The sequence below is a fragment of the Colossoma macropomum genome, unplaced genomic scaffold (assembly GCF_904425465.1).
Source record: "Colossoma macropomum unplaced genomic scaffold, Colossoma_macropomum, whole genome shotgun sequence".
Classification (NCBI taxonomy): Eukaryota; Metazoa; Chordata; class Actinopteri; order Characiformes; family Serrasalmidae; genus Colossoma; species Colossoma macropomum.
The window spans coordinates 16,431,499-16,453,477 of NW_023494788.1; the positions used below are offsets into that span (position 1 = coordinate 16,431,499).

At 40.3% G+C, this 21,979-nt stretch overlaps 1 protein-coding gene across 1 annotated transcript in view; it reads right to left on the reverse strand.

Annotated features, from left to right (window-relative positions):
- pigg (phosphatidylinositol glycan anchor biosynthesis class G) overlaps window positions 1-21,944 on the reverse strand; it is a 133,645-nt gene extending 111,701 nt beyond the window's left edge. Inside the window, exons 1-4 of the mRNA XM_036568642.1 lie at window positions 21,384-21,944; window positions 19,293-19,498; window positions 5,792-6,001; window positions 4,273-4,461 (exon numbers count right to left, since the gene is read on the reverse strand). Coding sequence (XP_036424535.1) covers window positions 4,273-4,461; window positions 5,792-6,001; window positions 19,293-19,498; window positions 21,384-21,537 — 759 coding nt within the window. The 5' untranslated portion in view covers window positions 21,538-21,944. The remainder of the gene's footprint in view (window positions 1-4,272; window positions 4,462-5,791; window positions 6,002-19,292; window positions 19,499-21,383) is intronic.
- Between the last annotated feature and the right edge of the window lie 35 nt (window positions 21,945-21,979).

Here is a 21,979-nt window from a genome sequence, read left to right on the forward strand (position 1 = left end):
GACATTAGAGAGGAGACAAGAAGATGGTTGATGTGGAAAGACAGGACTTTAGTAATGGCACTATAGAGAAAACATCTTTTTTGGGATATTACATACACTGCAGGCTTTGTTGTGTAAATCCTTACAATACAATTTAAGAAGGTTCAACTGCACAATTTACAGATAACTTTAAAAAAAGATCTTGGAGAGGGAATTCCAAAACAATTCCACAATGACTTGAGTCCCAGATCTTTACATGCTCACCTAACATCCCTGAACACCACCAAGGACACAGGCAGGTGTGTTAAGCCACTCTGAGTGTATCTGTTTACATTTCAATTATTGAATTATGCAGCAATTTTGAAAAACCACTGTAATTCCCCTTTATGATAGGAAGCCACAGGTCTGTATTTGGAGAAGAAATGCTTATCCTGTACCAACACAACATAAGTTCTGTCCTGGGCTCACCCTTGCCTGCTAAGCAGACGAGTTAACTGAGCACATGCCCTCTCTTTCCAGGCTCTGAAGGGTATGGGCAATTATCCCTCTCATCAGCACTGCATCAAACAAGCCTGCAGCGCAAGACTGAGCTTTTATGACTGTCTGACACAACTAATGCTCTAATGCTCCTAGGAGAGAGACAAAGAGAAGACACAAAAAGTCATACAAGATGTTTTTCAGTATATAAAAAGACACAAATGTTACAAATGATCTTCAGAGATCGTAGTTTTTCAAGTACAATAAAAGTATAATATGAGCCCTTTATTATCTGTACAGCAAACATGTCCACACACACACAGGTTGTTGTTTTTGTGTGATGTGGAGGGGGAGGCTATTCTCAAAATTGAGCTACAACAAAAATAGACCCATGTGTAATAAAGTAGCATGCATCGGCAAATGCAAGGATTTCATTTCCTAACTACAGGCTACATTTGAAGAAAGCTCTTTAATGACTTACCAATATTATTTGCCAGTGAAATAAGACATTTACATTGAATATACACTATATTGCCAAAAGTATTCGCTCGTCTGCCTTCACACGCATATGAACTTGAGTGACATCCCATTCTTAATCCATAGGGTTTAATATGATGCCGGCCCACCCTTTGCAGCTACAACAGCTTCAACTCTTCTGGGAAGGCTTTCCACAAGGTTTAGGAGTGTGTTTATGGGAATTTTTGACCGTTCTTCCAGAAGCGCATGTGTGAGGTCAGACACTGATGTTGGATGAGAAGGCCTGGCTCGTAGTCTCCACTCTAATTCATCCTGAAGGTGTTCTGTCGGGTTGAGGTCAGGACTCTGTGCAGGCAGTCAACTTCCACACCTCTGTGCAGGCCACTCAACTTCCACACCAAACTCGCTCATCCATGTCTTTATGGACCTTGCTTTGTGCACTGGTGCGCAGTCATGTTGGAACAGGAAGGGGCCATCCCCAAACTGTTCCCACAAAGTGGTGAGCATGAAATTGTCCAAAATCTCTTGGTCTGCTGAAGCAATAAGAGTTCCTTTCACTGGAACTAAGGGGCCGAGCCCAACTCCTGAAAAACAACCCCACACCATAATCCCCCCTCCACCAAACTTTACACTTGGCACAATGCAGTCAGGCAAGTACTGTTCTCCTGGCAAATGCCAAACCCAGACTCGTCCATCAGATTGCCAGACGGAGAAGCGTGATTCGTCACTCCAGAGAACACGTCTCCACTGCTCTAGAGTCCAGTGGCGGCGCTTTACACCACTGCATTCGGTGCTTTGCATTGTGATGTTGATGTAAGGCTTGGATACAGCTGCTCGGCCATGAATATCCATTCCGTGAAGCTCTCTACGCACTGTTCTTGAGCTAATCTGAAGGCCACATGAAGTTTGGAGGTCTGTAGCGATTGACTCTGCAGAAAGTTGGCGACCTCTGCGCACTATGCGCCTCAGCATCCGCTGACCCCGCTCTGACATTTTACGTGGCCTACCACTTCGTGGCTGAGTTGCTGTCGTTCCCAATCGCTTCCACTTTGTTATAATACCACTGACAGTTGACTGTGGAATATTTAGTAGTGAGGAAATTTCATGACTGGACTTGCACAGGTGGCATCCTATCACGGTACCACGCTGGAATTCAATGAGCTCCTGAGAGCGACCCATTCTTTCACAAATGTTTGTAGAAGCAGTCTGCATGCCTAGGTGCTTGGTTTTATACACCTGTGGCCATGGAAGTGATTGGAACACCTGAATTCAATGATTTGGATAGGTGAGTGAATACTTTTGGCAATACAGTGTAGCTACTTAAAGTAATTATAAAATATGTAATATCTATTTGGGGAAATCATCTAATTGTGATTTTTCTGACCAATATTTAGTCAGATCCAATTCCATCCACTGGTTAGGACTCCCCCAGTCACATGATACCACCACTGCTAGGAGGGCAAAGGCAAACACAAGCTTCGTCCGAGTCATGTGAAGCACCACCGCATCTTTTTCAAACTGCTGCTAATGCATCATCTTTGGACAGCTGATCGTGTTTGGAGGAGAACACTAACCATCAGTTCTGTTACATCAGCTAACAGATGCCTACTCTGGCTAGCATCGTGCTGAGTGATGAGGGACAAGGATGGCCATCCTACCCACCCAGACAGAGCGAGGCTAATTGTGTTCTCTTGGACTCCTGGTCACAGATGGCTGTAGCATCACCAGGGATCGAATTTCCTGATGATAGGGCCAACGCTTAGACAGTTGCACCACTCGGGAGCCCTTTTGAATGCATTTGAATGCAATTATTTTCTATAAAGCAGCAGGCTTGAGGCTGGCGTAGCAGATTGCCAGTTCACAGGCTCTGTGTTTTTGGGTTATATTTCCCCACTTAAAACTTTGACGTCCAACGTAATGTAAAATATAATTAAAATTGAAAACTGCACCCTTTCAAAAGGCAATTTCAATATAAAAATGTTTAACTGTTCAGCCCTGTTACATATTTTTTATTCTTACAACAATCTCAAAATAACAAACAGACATATCAATTTAAGATGAGTTCACTTACCAACATATCATTTTTTGCAGCGAAAGAGAGAGAGATAGACAGACAGACAGACAGAGGCAGAGATTAAGAAAGAGAAAGAGATACAGAATGGGTGAGATCGAGAGAGAGAGAGAGAGAGAGAGAGAGAGAGAAAGAATCAGAAGGAGAGAGCGAAGGAAATACTAATTAAGTGAGAGTGAGAGCAAGAGAGAGAGAACAGACAGACAGAAAGGACAGACAAACAGAGAGATATAGTGAATGAGTAAGAGCAAGAGAGAGAGAGAGAGAGCGAAAGAGTGCAATCACCGTGTGTGTCTGCTTTTGCGTCATCAATGCAGCTGTTTGCAGAACAACTGAGATTTCAGCCACCAAAGCAGGACTAGAGCTAGAATCCTCAGAGCATCGTTTCAGGGAGAAGAAGGGGAAAGGACAGGAGGATGTTTTTTAATAAAAAAAAAAGAATGAAAAAAATAAAAAAAAACAGATAGAGAGGCCCCTTCACCGACCCTGCTTTGAAAGCAAGTAAAAGCTCCAAGGCTGGCTGTAGTTAAAAATGCAGAAGAACAGAGTAGCGGTTATGATTCTATTAAATAAAACAGCAGCAAAACGACACGCCGAGCGCTTTAGATAAACTCATCAAAGACTGAAATTATTCACACAAAGAACTGACAGAGACATGAGCCGAAAGCGGCGCACGGATACTCCAGAACACTGGATAAAACATGAACATGAGTAAAGTTTGATGAGGATGATACAATACAGCTCCAGTGGGTGTTTGTAACTGAAGAGCGAATGCTGCCACTTGATTGAAAAGCACGTTCAAAAAGCAGTTGACAGTGACCAGAGCAACAAGTGTGGTTAGACATAAGAGCACGCAACAGAGGCTGCAATGAAGAGCACTGACAAAAGAAGACCACCACATAAAGGCTCGATGGTGACATGCACTGTAGAATTTGAGTCAACAGCATGAAACATTTATATGAAGGAGCTAGAATATGATCTAAGAGAGAGGTGCTTTGAAAAAACAAACACAGAAAAACAACTCATTCCCAAGCAAAGCCACATTTGATTCTGTCATGAAACCAAAACAAAATCATCAGACTAAGCCTCTGATTAATGGATCAAGACCTAACTTCAATGGGCTGGTTAGAATAGCTAAAAACAGGCCCAGAAAACAGACTGCACTGCAAAAATAGAGATTGATTATGAAACAGAGACACAAAAGGACAAAAAGGGACTGGGTGGAGAGAGAGAAAAGAAGGAGAGAGACAGAGGAGACTTGAATGTACCCGTGAGATGAGGGAGGCGTGTATCTTCTTGATGACATCGTCCATCTCGAGGAGTTTGGGTCCGATGAGGGAACTGTGGGGGCCGCTGATGTGACCGATGTGGTCCAGCCCCAGATAGTGCAGGATCAACACGTCCCAGTCATCTCTTTTCAGAGTGCTGTCCAAATGACGCGTCACGTTATTATCCACCTGAAACGTAGTGAAAAACAATATATATTGTAGGTTTGGGGACACCGGCTCATCAAACGTTTCTTATGAAATCAAGGGTATTAATGAAGAGTTTGTCAACCTTTGCTGTAGTAACAGCCTCTACTGTTCTGGGAAGGCTCTGACCTACATGTTGGAACATTGCTGTGAGGATCTGATTTGCATTCAGCCACAAGAGCATTGGTGAGGTCAGATACTGATGGATGATTCATTCTGGATTATTCCAACTCATCCCAGACATGTTAGATGGTGCTCCAACACTCCAGAGAACGCAGTTCCACTGCTCCACAGCCCAATTCTGGAGCTTTATACACCTCTAGAAGACACTTGGCATATTGTAAATTGGACAGCAAAGGGTATTGGCAGATGTTGCGTCCAATTTTGAGTATTATGGGATCTACAAGAATTTATTCATAAATCATTTATGCAAATTCTCAGCTTCCAGTAATTTTTGTCAGATTTTCTGCCTTGAGATTCGATCTTCCTTTCAAAAAACAGGCATTCTGGATATTAAAAACCAGACATTTTGAAATGGTATAGAGCAGGGGTGCCTAATCCTGGTCCTGGAGATCTACTGTCCTTCAGAGTTTGACTCCAACTTTAATTTAACACACCTGATCCAGGTAATTAAGGGCTTCAGGGGGATCTGAATACCAGGTGAGTTGGATCTAAACTCTTCAGGATGGTAGATCTCCAGGATTCCATTTATCATTCTGGATACATTAAAATGCTTTTCATTTTCTAGCATTCTATTAATTATTCATACCTTTGAAGTTGTACAGGACTAACATATTAGAATAACATTATACTTTTATCTGCAAACAAATTGATTTTATTATTTATAGAGCATTGATTCCAATCTTTTGAACAGCGAACAGCATAAATTTTTTTTAAAACAAAAAGTTTGACAAAAAATTCATGTATAATTTTGGAATCATTTCCATCACAGAGTAGTAGAGTCATCAGCTAACAAGTGCTCAGCATATGTGGAGCTTCTTAAAGCCTGCTGAAAAAGCATCCCAGGCGTCTCCACATGAAGCAGCTTGAAAGAATGCAAAATGGCATCAAGCCAAGGAGGGACTCTTATGAAGACTTATTTGGTCACTGCATAATTTTATATTAAGTTATTTAATAGTACTGGTGTCTTTACTATTACTTAAAAATTCAGAAAGTGGCAAAAAATACCAAAAACTCTATGTTGAACTATGTTGAACTATGTTGAACATGAAGAACTAAAAAATGTTTATATAATCTACACTGCCAGGAGCAAAGATTCAGAAGTGGGTCTTATTTCAACCCTGGACCCCCTCACCTCAGTGTAGTCGGAGACGAAGAAGGACGTGGTGCCGTCGTACTCCATGAAGTGCTTGGGGAAAAGCCGAACCCAGGTGTCGTCTCCATAAAAAATGATTCTCTTTCCGGAGTTCTTGGCCTGCCAGATTAGGTTGTCCTCCAGGAGAGCTGGAGAGTTGAGGTTCATCACCACATCGATGAAGCCGGGGATGCTGCCCGTGGTCAGGGCCTGCCAGGAAGACCAGAGAACAAGGGAATATTATCTCCAAGAAAAAATGGTAACCAGACAGCATCAAGTAAAAATGTTTCAATAAGTGAGTTTGAAGTAACAGTTCTTCAAAAAAATCTATTGTAAACAGGCTCCCCCCTAACTCAAACATAGCTGATCAAACAGGATGTTTTTGTTTAGACAAGAATACAGTGCTTAGCTAAAAACAGTAGTAGCAGCCACCATTTTACACTGCATTTGTACTTTAGTCCACCTAGACAGACCACCACAGATAACAGTATGTCATATAATGTTAGAAACCACTTGAGCTAATCTTTTTTTTTTTCAGTCTGTATGTGTATTAGTGGGATAGGCTTACATTTAGAAACCAAAAACCCTGGGGTTTTTATTCTATACTGCACATACTGCACTTCACTAAATCAAATTAAACAGGATGAATTATGCACCTCTTTTTTAATGAAACACATAGTTAAATGTAGGTTGGTGTACTTAAAGTGCTGACAATATCCACAACATACTCAGAGAAGCACATTGTTTATCATGATAATGATAAAATATTGTCACTTTCCCACCTCTAACCAAAGGCCCAATGTACTAAGCCTTTCGCAGCAATTTCAGGCACAAATCCACCGTTAGTCAGTGGGGATTAGCACAGTTTGCACGTTAAGTTGCAGGAAATTGAACGTTAAATTCAGGTGCACATTGCAGTCACACCACAGCACGTTTTGCAATGTACCTGCGCTCATTAGTATAACTGGCCCTGGATCTGTTCCTTCTAACACAGTTATGACACATTGGCCCTTACTCATCAAAGTTGTGTACAGTTAAATCTGACTGTAAAATAAGCGCATGTAAATTTCAACACTTTTGTTATTCATCAATTTCATCTTTGGCACATCTGAATGATCAAACTCACATCTGCTAGGAATATGTGTCAATTTGACCATAACACTTTAACAACCAGAAAGAAATGCTTGTTTGACCATTAACTCACATAAAATATTATCAATATCAATTATAATACCAATATTAAGAAAAAAAGTGTTTTGTTTCTTTCTCATTTTATTCTGACAATGACATTTCATTCATAAAATTCATTCAATTTGTACAACTTATTTTCAAGTTGAACGAAAGTTTCATGAATCAGACAGAGAGCAGTTTGTATGTCATTAAAGTCAGTCAAATCTTCATATGCCAAGTTAGATTTAATCTTGAAGAACTCTACTGAGGTAGCATTCTTCACAAACTAGGGCCCCTGGATGACTGGTTGAAATTTGCAATGGGAATAGACAGAGCAATGTGCCTGAAAACAAAGATACTTTATCACTTAGTTATAGGTTTTAGAATTACCCCCTCCAACCCCAGGGGCATGTATGAGGGCCCATATTTCAGCTCCTCACTCTCATAACTACATAACTTGTGTTTTAGTTTCATAGTAACTCATGAATAAAAAGCCTTAAGATTAATAACGGGCTAATAAGCCTGTATTATAAGGAATTAATAGAGGTAGCATAGATACATAAGCCAGTGCTGTTAGCAACAGTGTTCTCTGGGTTGTTCAGGTGGCTTTTCATTCCTTAGGCACTGTCAAATCATTTTCACTGGCACAGATAAATCCCACTCCCATGGATTTTCTAGCACAGGTTTCTCACTTTCAGTTCTTTGAAGGCTTTTTTTTTTATAATGGGTTCTCTGGGTTGTTCAGGTGGCTTGTCATTCCTCCTAATTTCAGAGTAACTAAAATTGTGTCCAAAAGGGTCTCCCATGTTCAGTCTTCAGGTACGGCACCAATAAAATCAAGAAAACAACAAAGACGACAAGTGGAGGAGGATGCAGTCCTTATATTCATGAGAACAGAATAAAAGAAGCAACACAAAGGAGTACATCTGAAATACCATGAAGTCTATTTGCATACCGCATGTTCCTGTTCTCCCAGTTAATGAATATGCGATGGTATACTCAATGAGTCACTCAAGAAACAGTATGCTGAAGCCTGGCACGTCTTACCAAGTGATTAAACACTGAAGCAAGAAACAATGAAGGGAACTTATGACTCCAACTCAATTTGTGCATCTCACACTCACACACACTCCCACCCACTAACCCACACACAAACACTTAACCCACAACTGCGATACACAACATAATCATGCTGTTAATTCTGACTTTCATCATGAAAACAGCAGCATTTCAGTGATTTTCTTGAGATCTTTGACTTGAGACAATTAACATCTTACAGAGAGGAGTGCAAGTCTTAACTAGTCAAGTAAGAATCAGGGTCACCACCAATCTGTCACTTTCTCTCTTCTTTTGTCTTGTTATTTCTCTCTCTTTCTTTCAACCTCAGCACAAACACTTATTTAATTCAACTTATTCATTATACAGGACATTTTTCTGAGGAGATTCGATATTAGACATTCGAGTCCAGACCACAACATCACTAAACGTGACTGAGATGAAGCAGAAAATGCAGCCAACTTCTAAGACTGAACTTTGGAGATAATAATAATAATAATAATAATCAATAATAATTTGGAAAAATATTTTGATACTGAATTTAGTTGTTGAGATGTCTGTGTCATTTACTTTTAAGTATGTATTTTCTGCTTTTTTCCCGATCCTGAAAAATGAAGAACTTGTACAATATGCTTAATATTTAGCTTTTCTGAGGTCATGTAGATGTTTGTAACAGACATAAAAGATCCACAAGTACCACCATTAAAAAAATACCATTTTATTCAACGTTTCACATACTGCACTGCACTACATCCAATTAAACAGGCCTAATTATGCTCTCTGTTTAGTAAAACATGCAGTTCATCAGTGTATTTAACTACTGGTTATTGTCTCTCTCTCACCCACTCTCTCTCTCTCCCACCTACAGTGTGTATTATGTCAGGTAACTGTATGATCATTAGTCACACTGTTTTAACAGATGTCCTAAAGCAGGGTCTCCTTTCCCCGGCGCCTCAGAGTCTCACTCAGCTGAGTGCTTTGCTTGCTCAGCACTTAAGAGAAAGGTTCTTATTCTTGCCGTAGCCCAGGAGCTTTCGCAACTGCTGCGTAATGGCATTGCTCTTGTCACATTCGCAGTGAAACACAAGCAATTAGGGCATTCCGGCCTGCCTCTTGATGCTGTGTTAGAAAGCCTGGTGTGGGGGAGGAGCCTGGATCCGCTCAGGACACTGCATGCAGCCAAAGTAGGACGCCTTTAGCTTAGCTGGAAGGAAAAATGCACTCACTGGTGCCACTCAAAAATAAATAATGAAAAAAGCAAGAGTATTTTGTTTGGTACACATTTTTTCTTGCACTTCTTCCAGTCCAAAATGGAAGCCCCTAAGTAGGAGGCCAGATGAGCTTAATGATTTTAAATGAGGCCTGCCGGTGCTACAGTACGATAAGAAATGAAGAATAATGCTGGCACAATCGCAAGAAAACGATTACAATGGTCTCCCAATGCTCAATATACAGGTACAGCACCAACAAAATCAACAGAACAACAAAAAAGACAAAGGAAGGCGGCTGCAGACCTTATATTCACTGCTGATGTCAATGTTTTAAACTCCACATTGTGTAAATATGTGAATTTGGTGCCTTGGGACATTCTCGCTGATGTAAATAACACAGGTTTAAACTATATTTAGACTTTAAGACATTGGGGTGCTCCATCTTTCTGTCCCTCCCTCCTTCACTTTCTGCTTTTCTTTCTCCTTCCCTTCCTTCCTCACTTGCACTCTCTCTTGGGATTTCTCTGCTTTTCTTGTGTCCGTTACAAGGACTTCAAAGGATGAATCAATGCAAAAAGTGCTGAAATTCGCATTCTCTCAGATTAGGGTTCATCGGGGCTATGCTGCAGAATCAATGCTTTGTCTTCTACAACTCCTTTTTTCAGAAAATCTTGCGTCAACATGCACAAACTTTGAAAAAAAAAGTTTGATAAGAGAGAAAAATGCTGTTTACAGGTCAACAGGGTTGCCAAGGGGGCAGTTTTGTTCTATACAACCACATAAAGAATCATTAGAAAATAAATAAATAAAGACACAGACAATATCACAGCCAAAACAAACAAAATCTGGAAAAAAATCTGCCATGATTTTTCCCAGGTAAACAGGAACATCTATCTAGAACAATTTACTGATGATACATGCCTTTGACAAGGTACAGTATCATGCTGGATCCATCTGAATGTGGATGAACTGTTACTATGAAAGGACAACCCTGATCAGCAGTGATGTTCAGACGTGTTGTGGGGTTCAGTCATTCTTCGCTGGGTATTAGAAGCTCTAAAAAGGAAAGTGGATTTGTCCCACCAAGCAACTATTGTTCCACACTTCCAGTCCACTGGAGATGTGCTTTCTTGTTCTTCGTGAACACCATCTGCACCTGGCATGCTCTTCATGTTGTAGCCCTTTCAAGAGAAAGTCCCAAATGTGGTGCATCCTGAGATGACATTTTGCACACCAGTGTCGAAGTCAGATCTGCCTGATTGAGGCCCATCTGTTTGCTTGAACAATTCTCCTTGAAGCCAAAGTTGTGTTGTACACAGGATCACCAATCACTTTTTTTTTTGCTTTTCACACCCTTTTGGTTAACCTTCAAATGACTGTCAGAAAAACCCAAAGGCAACAGCTTGGAGGACAGGAAATACTAGAACCAACACCCTCAGCAGCAATTATTACGACATGTTCAAAGTCACTAAAGTCACCCATTTTGCCAATTGTAGCAACCACTTCAACACTAATGGATACCAGAAACACTGGATGAGATTAATGGTTTGTGTGAAGTGTTTCTTTCTCGTGCTCTAAGACAGTTTTTCCTACCACTGCCCACCTCAGTTTGCTCATTTGGGGGTTCCAGGACCGTATTACAGAAACATTCTAGCTCTGACATCATCTCTTAACTTTTGAGTCACCATGAAAACTTCACTTCTGAATATTGGACATTATGTCTTAAGCTTCCATTTCTATCATTATACATTTTATTGAAAAGAGAATATCACAGTTTGTATACGACTGTGACAGGTAGCATATCAGGTTCACTATAACTAGCATAATGCCATTATATTTATTCATATTTCAAAACAGTGGTTTCACTTGTGAGGCTAGGTTTTTTTTCTAAGTACCAGAAACTCCCAAATAAAACATTGCAGCGATGACGCTGAATACGAGAAGACAGTGCTGAATGTTAGGCTGTTTAACAGGAGAAAGCAGTTAGCATGGTACGCAGGCCGGCTAAATCCTTGGTAAACGGAAACTGAAACTGAAACTGGTGAGCAACGATGCCCCATTAAACAGCAGGACACACAGTCATAATATTCTTCACTGTTTTGAGCTTCCAGGACATCGCTCTTTTCTTTTGAATTGACATTTTTTGCTATCGGTAGCTGTCTAACTAACTTACATTTTATTTTATGTTATTTTGATTATTTGTCTTACTTGGGCACGTATCATCGATGGCTTTGTAACAGACATAACAATTCAAAACAATCATAATTGTGTTGAATTGAGGATGCTTCTGCAATACCAATTTGCATATCTCATCTTGACCGATCTTAACTAAAGGCTAGACTAAAGAACTAAGACTCAGATGTCTATAAAGCTGCTTTGTGACAATGACCCTTATCCATCAAAGTTGCATAACACTGCATACGACATGGAAACAAGCAGCAATTTGAGCACAAATGATGAATCCGCCTCAGTGCGAGAAATCAAGAGCCAGCCTACCAACACCTCATTTACATATCATTCACATAACACACACCGCAATTCATGCAGATGTTTGGGCAGGGAGCCGTGTATAAGATGCTTCTGCACTAGTTGTTTGTTTATTTTTTGGAGATGGCAGTATAAAACAAAAGCACAGTGTAATATATTTTTAAATGGAACATGGAATATGTAAAATACATGTAAAATAAGTATATGCACCTTCGTACTGGATTTCCATGTGCACACATGGCTAATAAATTTCTATTTTTATTCTTCTTATCTGTATTTGAGATTATACTGATAGTAGTTTTGGTTAGTTAAGCAGGTTTTTTTGGTCATACAGATACACCAAAGATGGAAATATGAAATTTGGGTGTTTAAGCGCCAATATCTATAGTAAAAAGCACTACACAATTAAACCTGAAATTAAATGAATTGAGTTCGATGCTCATATTCCTTCCCTCACAAACAAACATTGCACTAGACAATTCTCGTTTATTGCAAATGATCCCACCAACAAGTCTACATTGTGTCTAGGCCTACAGCATCTTTCTGTGTTGCACTGATGTGAGCACTTTGGGGTGGCATATTAATGCAGACTATGCACACGGTAACTGTGCAGGCCTGAGGCATTCTGTTTCAGAAGAGTTTGAACTCCGCAGGGGGCCCGAAAGAGAGGGTCTGTGCGTATTCGATTCTTACGCTTCCTTGTTACAAATCCTTCCGCTAAGCTTATTCATGTTCCAAATCCAAATTATTCAGCCGATGTTAGTTTTCTAGGCCTTTTACAGAAAGTCAGAATCACAGTTAAAAGAAGAGAAAAAACACAGATGATAACAACAGGTCTTTCTGCGTGTCAGTTCTAATGATTGGAGACATGGAAGGGTGGTGCAGCAAACAGATGCTTCAAAAGCTTAAATCTCCCTTTGCTGCTAGCTCTGTTTTTTTCTTCTCTCTTTTTGTCAGAATCGTTCTGAACTTGAAAAATTCTAAGCATTTGCAAAGTACAAGATGGAAGGATTAAGAATATCTGTGCACAAAGAAATCTTTTTCCACGTAAAAAGTCCACATACTGTGCTAAAAAAAGACAGCCAAATATTTATTTCAGAAGACGTCTGGCCATTAGGGAACGACCAGAAACTGCACATCATTGAAAACGAACCCACCCTTCCATATTGTGCCAGGATGTGCTTGCATCATATAAATCTATAGCTTTCATCCCTACTAGGCAAAAAACACATCAGCTCGAGTTATAGCAGAGATTTCCAGCCTCAAATCTCCCCGCCCAAACCCGTCTGCTTCTCCGCATGGATAACTTGGAGCTAGGACACTGTAAAAGGATCACTGGCTATTCTTGTAAACTTTTATGAGGTATTGATTAGCTCATAAAAGATAAAAGAGGCCTAATGTGTCTCGAACAAGGGCCTGTAGAGGGGAACCTTTGAGGCTCATTTTTGGAGCACTATCATATAGGCTTTAACAGCATCCTGAAGCAGGATCGGTTGTGTGTCTCCATTAGGCTGAATGTAAGCCAACATCATAGTATTTAAGAGAGCACTCTCAGATCTTGGCAGTCTGCTCCCCAAATGAACATTCCATTCGTTTTCATGCACTGGGAGCTACGAGGCTGATATAACAAGTAAGAGAATGTTATGTTCAGCAATTAGCATTGTGAAAATTTCATGTTGTTAAATAACCTTAAACAGAATGGTTTATGTGGTTTCAGACACTGCACAGACACTGGTATCTAAAAAAAATGGACACAAGTACACCGATCAAGCATAACATTATGACCACCTCCTTGTTTCTATGCTCATTGTCCATTTTATCAGCTCCACTTACCATATAGGTGCACTTTGTAGTTCTACAATTACAGACTGTAGACCATCTGTTTCTCTGCATACTTTGTTAGCCCCCTTTTAGCCTGTTCTTCAGTGGTCAGGACCCCCATGGACCCTAAAAGAGCAGGTACTATTTGGTTGGTGGATCAATCTCAGCACTGCAGTAACACTGACGTGGTGGTGGTGTGTTAGTGTGTGTTATGCTGGTACGAGTGGATCAGACACAGCAGTGCTGCTGGAGTTTTTCCACTCACTGTCCACTCTATTAGACACTCCTACCTTGTCAGTCCACCTTGTAGATGTAAAGTCAGAGACGATAGCTCATCTGCTGCTGCACAGTTTGTGTTGCTCACCCTCTAGTCCTTCATCAGTGGTCACAGGATGCTGCCCACATGACGCTGTTGGCTGGATATTTTTGGTTGGTGGGCTATTCTCAGTCCAGCAGTGACACTGAGGTGTTTTAAAAACTCCAGCAGCACTGCTGTGTCTGATCCACTCAGACCAGCGCAACACACACTAACACACCACCACCACGTCAGTGTCACTGCAGTGCTGAGAATGATCCATCACCCAAATAGTACCTGCTCTGTGAGGGTCCATGGGGGTCCTGACCACTGAAGAACAGGGTAAAAGGGGGCTAACAAAGTATGCAGAGAAACAGATGGACTACAGTCTGTAATTGTAGAACTACAAAGTGCACCTGTATAGTAAGTGGAGCTGATAACATGGACAATGAGCACAGAAACAAGGAGGTGGTCATAATATTATATTGCATAGCTAAAAAAAACATAGTAGCAGCCATTTTGAAAGTTGAACTTTGGTCTATAATTTTGTCTATTTTTGCAAATGGATGTCTGCCATTCATCCATTCATTTCAGCCTCATACTATACACAGTTGCACAATGCTAGTTGGAGTAGCATAAGCTTCCACTACTTGTTATCTACATTAGCCTTATATCTCCAGTGAAAATACATCTTAGTTGATAGACTACATCTGAAGTAAAGACAAACTGTGTAAATTTAGCACATTTTCGCCAGACCTTTGCTTTAAACATAATGGGCTGGTTTCTCCGACACGGCTTAAATCTTGGATTAAACTGCAGTGTCAATTGTGAATCTCCATTAGAAATTCTTTTTAGTCTAGGATTAGGATTAATCTGGGTCTGGGAAGCTGGCCCAGTGTGTTCGCTGACTGAATAAATGGCCTCTTTTCCACTGTACAGCCACAGCCATATTGAGCCACTCAGGTTCAGTGTGGACTCATGAGACAAGCTACGGTTTCTTTTTCCATCTGCGATGCAGCTAAATCAGTACCAGGAAATACTGAAGACAGTGGCTTGGCAACAGCTAACAGGCTAACACCTACACACATCACAGAACACACCAGTCATTCGATACTGCAGTCTCAGATATGAGTCTTTGACCTCTAAATGTGTCTTTTGAACATCAGGTAGCTGGGAACAAGCCTTTACTGAGCTGTGTGGCCCAGTTAGCCTGCTAACTAAGATAGTGTTAGCTTAGCAAGCAAGCTACAGCTCCAAAACACCACAGAAAAGATTTGATTTCATCCTTCTGTCACTTGACTTTGCTCTCTAAGATATGAGTTTTTACAGTCCATGCTTTCATTAGCAGCGAACCAATTAATCAAAACCGTACATGTATTGTAGTGTGTGACACTGTGCGTATCTGTGATTTTGTAGCATGCTTGCTAAGCTAGAACAGGTTTAATTTTGGCCTCCAACACCAGTTGCTCGACATTGCTCCCTCAGATTTGAGTCATTATAATCTAAAATTGGGCCAGTAGCTTCAGCTATCTAGAATCGATCCAGTCCTGTGATGAGCAGAGCTTTTCTAGCTACACTTATTCTGACAGTTTCTCTCTCCTAGTTAGCAACTCTATTTCTCATTTAGCAAGTGTTGTTAGATTGATGGTTTGGCATTTATTGAATGAGGGCTTGAAAACCATGCATTCATTTATTTGGAGACTGAACTTTTTATTTGATTGTTTTTGGTTTTGAAATAATGGGGTGGCACGAAAGTGACATAAACTTCTAATCAATCAGCAAACAGCTGTCATTAATCCATCCCACCTGAGCAGTTCTGCAGCTCTAAGCACTGTTAACCAGCCATGTCGACAAAACTGTGCTCAGAACCGTTCAGCCCTACAGTGGAAAAGAGGCCAATGTATTTAGAGCCAGCCTAGTGCAGGGGCAGAGTGGGGCAGGTCAGCTCTAGTATTGCAGAGGGCTGTGTACCTTGCCCATTTCCCATTTACTCTCTCCATCTTCTAAGGTGCATTAGTAACTTGATGATGTTACTGAAAAGCGAGAGGACAAGGATCAGATGCTATTACACAAGTTGTGAACTTCCCTACTGCAGGGCTAGAGGAAGAGGAGCTACAGGAAGAGCATGTACAGAGCATGCAATACGGCTAAATTACTATGTTCAATCGATTACTGGCCATTTTCCACTTGATAGTTTCATCTCTGAAAATGACCCAAGACGAATGGGAAGCACAGCACAAGCATTAATAAACAGCCTATAATGGATGATATTAAATGGCAGAACTACAGAATAGTTGTTAGAAAGAAAGAGCATGAACTGGACACCTACTAGTGTGAGAAAAGGGCTGCACATCTCACAAGTTTCAAGGCTCTCTAAGAATCTCTTTAGAGAGGATTCTCTAAGGAGCTCTGTATGTTTTTTTCCCCCTCTCTCTTTTTTTAAAAGTGAAGAGGCACAGGTAGTGACCCAGAAAATAAGGTACAGCAGAAAAAAGGAGCCGCATGAAAGGCTCCCTCTCGACCAGACACACAGCGCTTTTCAGATTTAGATTAAATTCCATCTCTGACAAAAGAAATAATCCAAACAGTATAAAATATCTACAAAGCCCATGTGTGCGACCGCAGTGAGGTAAAAAGACTACTCTGAGACAAGGAACGCAGCTGACCAAGTAGCTAGCTGATATTTAATGAGGAGTTGAAAACAGTCAGAGACAGCTCTAAAAACATGTAGGGTCGGTTTCTCAGACAGGGATTTAGCGTAGTCCTTCATAGGATTTTGAAAGACACTACTGTATAGACAGAGACTAGGCTTTTCTCTGTCCAGGAAACCATTCATTTATTGGATTCATGTGTAAGATTTAAGAAAAATGTCACTGTTGTAATTATATATGTTCAATAATAACACACAATTTTAACAGAAAACATCATCACTTTAAGCTACTAATACTGCTATAGAATTGTAGAACACTGATTAACTGTAAAAGAACATCACTGCCTAGAATCCACAAGGAGTTCACAGCACTCAGTTAAAGGGACTTTCTGGCCTGGTAACATTTAATATGTTATTTGTCATGTTATGTAATATTCTGCAGTGCAGTGTTGCATCTAGTATCATCCATCAGTGTTCTCTCACTACAGTACACAGCATGCATGGTCATACAACCACTGGGAATCCCCCCATGGGAGATCTGCTGATGTACCACTCATATAGAGAAACAAAAAATACAGACACTGAGGTATGTCACGGCAGTAACATTAGCTATCTGGCTTCTCTCTGCATTAGCCAACTAGCAGAAACAAACAACACTTCAAACAGCCCTTAATGATCGACCCCAGAGATACCTTCAAGATACATCATCAGAAGGGGGTTTTCCTAGTCTTTAAAGTGGAAAATCTCACTGTCAAGACTATAGTGGCACAACTTAAGGAGGCAATGCATGTTTACAATAGATGTACAATGGTAAAAATTTTAATTTTGGCCAGAGTGTCCCTTTAAACACAGCTACCAGAAAGTTTGTATGAAATAAAAACAAGCCAATGCTCTCCAATGAAACATATGCAGCATTGTGTCCCTGTGACATCACAGTTTTAACAGTCAATATGGCCAAAACAGTGCTGACTTGCTGTTAACAAAACTGAAATCATAATAAGAACATGAGAGATGGAAATGCAATAATAATAATAATAATAATAATAATGATACTAATAATAATAATAATAATAATAATAACACATTCAGCAAAAAAAGATCAAGCCAAGATCAAAGCCTAAGACCACACATTCCTGACATATTAAATGATATAAATTTTACATGTATTCCCAACATTTAATTTGCTCCACTTTAGAATATCAACACATGTTGGTTAATGATGCAAGCTTAATGGCTTCATCTGATTAATGAAAGTTTTAACAATCTCTGAATGAAATTTAATTGTAACAGTTTAGGATAGGAAGCTTCTTTAACAACTGCCTCCATTTGCTTTGCTCCACAGTGGGCCACTTTGAGAACACAGCTCTATTACAGAGAAATAGAAACAGTTATGGGTATGTGAACTGTTCTATATCAACATGAAACTGCACAAAGGGGTTTCTGAACTTTTCGTGAACTGCTTTCATGAAGGATTCAATGAAAAAACACTGAAAGATGTACAAAACAATGAGCGCTGAGTGCGAATCAATATCCTAAATTCAGTTACGGTGATCCCTCTGAGCATTTCAGTTCAGGGTCAGTCAAATCCCTCCCTAGAAATGAACCGTCTGCCTCCTAAAATATTTATCTTGCTCTGAACATTCTTCGTTCCCCACCACGTTTAAGCTCGATTCTTTCTAGACCTTTCTATCGTCCTGAAGTGCAGGCAGCCCCTGGCAGGCACAGCAGTGCTTAATGACTGACTTGGTCTCCAGGAGACAGTGATTTGGGTTAGTTGGCCGTGTCATGCCAGTTAAAAGGAGAAAGTACTGCAGTGAGTCGGGTGGGGGGTCTGTCTCACGGTGAAAGGGCTCTACTGTCATCTGCTGGTCAGTCTGAGAAAAGCTGAGACATGTATATATAGTTGAGTAAACACCATGTCTTGTGAAACAGTGAAATAATTATAGTTATTATAAAATGATAATCCAATATCAAATTCAAATACTATATTTTCCTCAATGTATTTTCAGCTTTGCCCATTTGAACCTGACCTGCTTGAAAATGCACAAGAAACATACAAATCTTGGTACCTGCCCAAAACATCTTATATCAGGCACCAGCACTGTGCAAGGCTAAAGTTTGACACCCCTGGTCAAATTACATGTTGGTTGATTCTGTAAATGAAAATAAGTACATATCCTGAACAGAGAACAAACTTAAATCTGACATTTTTCTGGAAATGTCATAAGTGTACAATTTATATTTATTTGCTGTGTTTAACATATTGGAAAAATTAACACTATATAAAATGTGCTGTAATTTTTGCACAGGCTACATTTTATGTTTTTCCCCCAGTATATTAAATTCAGCAAAGAAACAATAATTATGCATTAAGATGTGTAGAAGTGTGTTCTCTGTAGAGGATGTGTTAAATCAATAAAACATCCTACCAGAAACAATTTCTTTGACAGCACTAAATCTGTCCACTTTTTTTCAGAAATTTATGACAATGAATCATCTGCTTCTTAAAGAGGAGGAGCATGCATGTCAGCAGGCACTGTCTAGACAAAGTTGTCAGAAAGAAAGGCGGAATTATACCTCTGCGGCTGCGGACAAGTGAAAAAATCTGTAACGTTACTGCCTTAAATCAATTCCAGTCTAACATTTTAAACGCTGACTCACACGCTTATGATTTCGCTCAAACTCATCCATATTAAATGACACTGCTCAAATCTAGCCAGCCATCAGATGCCAAATTAAGCACCACAGGATGCACGAATGATGTCCAAGATGTAAAGCTTCGAAAAATGGTTACTGGACAAACAGACTCACCTTAATTCTCGGCATAGTGACAGTGGGAGGTCTAGCTTTGGCTATGAAGCTGTGTGAGGATCCTCTCTCCACTATGTGTCTGGTGTAGGGCATAAATCTTTTCCCATTCGGCCCAAAGATAAAGTCCTCTCTTAAAGCATCTATCAACATAATCACCACTCTTTTGAACAGAGGCGGAGGAACTTTGGTTGAGTTTGGACTGTTTCCTGCAAAACAAAAAATAAAATGCTGTTGAACTTCAGCAAAAGGACATCAGAAATTAAGGTGATTTTTTTTTTTGTGAACATCTGTTACTACCACACTGTTAGGACCTGAACTGTTCACGCAGTATAATAGAATGTTAGTGCAAAACAACATTAGCACATTACACATCATTGTTTAAAAATAGGGCTCCCAGAAAACACTAGCAGGGAGTTTTAGAAAAGCTGGACTTCTCAAACAGTCAGATAACAGTGTCAATCTGACCTTGTTTCACCTTGTTAGTTCATTTTCCTGGTCATATTAAGCACGGTTCATCATATCATTTAAAGGACACAATTCTTGGTTTCCCATAACTTTCCTTTAGAATCTAATGACAATGGACAAAAAAAAAAAAATATTAACCAATAATCTCATGTTTCACCATCTCTACCCATCACTCAGTTCACTACCTAATATCGTACTTTACTCTGAAACACACTATATGGCCAAAAGTATGTGGACATCTCTCCTAATTACGAAGTTCAGGTGTTTCAGCCATACTCAACACTAACAGGTTTATGAAATCAAGCACATCATTGTGCAATTTGCAGAACCAAACATTGTGAGCAGAAGAGATTGGTGACTTTAAATGTGGCACTGTATAAGATGCCACCTTTATCACAAGCCAGTTTGTGGAATTTCTGTCTTTTGGCTAAACTGGCACAAATTCCCACAGACACACTCTAAAATCTTGTGGAAAGCCTTCTCAGAAGAGCAAAGGCTGTTATAGCTGTAAAGGGAGACTAACGCCATATTAATGCTGACGGTTTTAGAATGGTGTATAGGTGTGATGGTCAGGTGTCCACATACGTTTGGCCATACGTCACAGTAAGGAAGGAAATTAGATATGATTTCCAATTCATGTTGATGTATATCATGAGCCCATATTGTGGAAAAGTGGAAGTGTTTTGGAAATGTTTTAGCATGTTAGTATTGGGTTAGGTGCATTTATTACACTTTGTTCCTTTTGCTATGGAATCTTATTGTAGAGGACAGGGCTTGGAACTGCCCCAAGGGTGTGTGCATATATGTGTGTGTGAGCTGGGAGAGAGAGTGAATGAGAGACTGAAGCTGGCTAGTGAACATGCTATTAGAGAAAAACTCTGCTTATGTGGCTGTGGCCAACAACAGTTGGACAATAAAGCATCATGACTTGTGCGAAAAACTCAATAGCGGTGAGTGCTACTCTGTCTTTCTAAATAAAAGAGCTTGAATGGACTAATCACTACATTCACCCTCCAGTCCATACAGTCCATAGGTGGAAATTAATATGGCACAACACAAGGCAGCCAACCAGAACAAACATGTAATATATTTACATATATTAACACTTTATTATTATTATGTTATTATTATTATTATTATTATTATGAAATGACCCTTATTAGTCCCACAACAGGGAAATTTCACCTCCGCGTTTAAGCCATCCGTGCAGTGAAACACCACATACACACTTATGAACACACACACACTAGGGGGCAGTGAGCACACTTGTCCGGAGCGGTGGGCAGCCCTATCCGCAGCGCCCGGGGAGCAGTTGGGGGTTAGATGCCTTGCTCAAGGGCACTTCAGTCACGTTCTGTCGGCTCAGGGGATCGAACCAGCGACCTTCCGGTCACAGGGCTGGTTCCCTAACCTCCAGCCCATGACTGCTCCTTTTTTAAAGTTTAAAAAGAGGTTGGAAAATAAATTATGCCAGTTTTAGAGCATAAACCCACACAATTATTAGAATCTGTCTTCAGGGAAAAAAACAATAAGATACAAATTAAACTAGGACGTGGGTCCTTGTGGTACTGAAAAATAACACCTTGACTGTGACTTAGCCAAACCAGCTGTTTCACAGCTGCTTACCTGCAAGTGGTTCTGCAGGCAGGTCTGACAGTTTACTCTTGGAGGATAGAGACGACTTGACTGGAACAGGAAAAAATCCTCTGAGGAAAAGGGCAATACCGACTAACTCGATGAGGAGACAAAATGAGGCGAACACTGAAGAACTCAGTCTCATGATGACAGTTAGGTTAGCTAGCTAGTGAAGTTAGTAACCGGTTAGAAAGCTTTCGTCGCTGTATTAGTGAAATATTAGACAGGGGACACAGAACTGTTTGAAGCAGAAAGCCGAGTGATATCTGCTCCTTTACATGCCTGTCAACTCATCATGGTCTCACTAAGACTTGATCCACATTTACACTACACAAACTACACAAAGTGGGTCAAAAGCATCCAGTTACGGAGTTAATCCCACACTAACGTTAGGAAGCAGTCAGAGAACAGCATTTTACACAGAATGTGTTTCCTCTATCAGAAATCCGATCACTGTACAGGTTTAACACTCTACCGGGAATAAACACGAATGAACGACAAATGTCAAACGGGTTTGTGTTTTCAAATCTTATTTCCGTGTTGTGATTGAAGCTTCAGTACGGCAAGCAAGCAGTTCAAACCGCGTG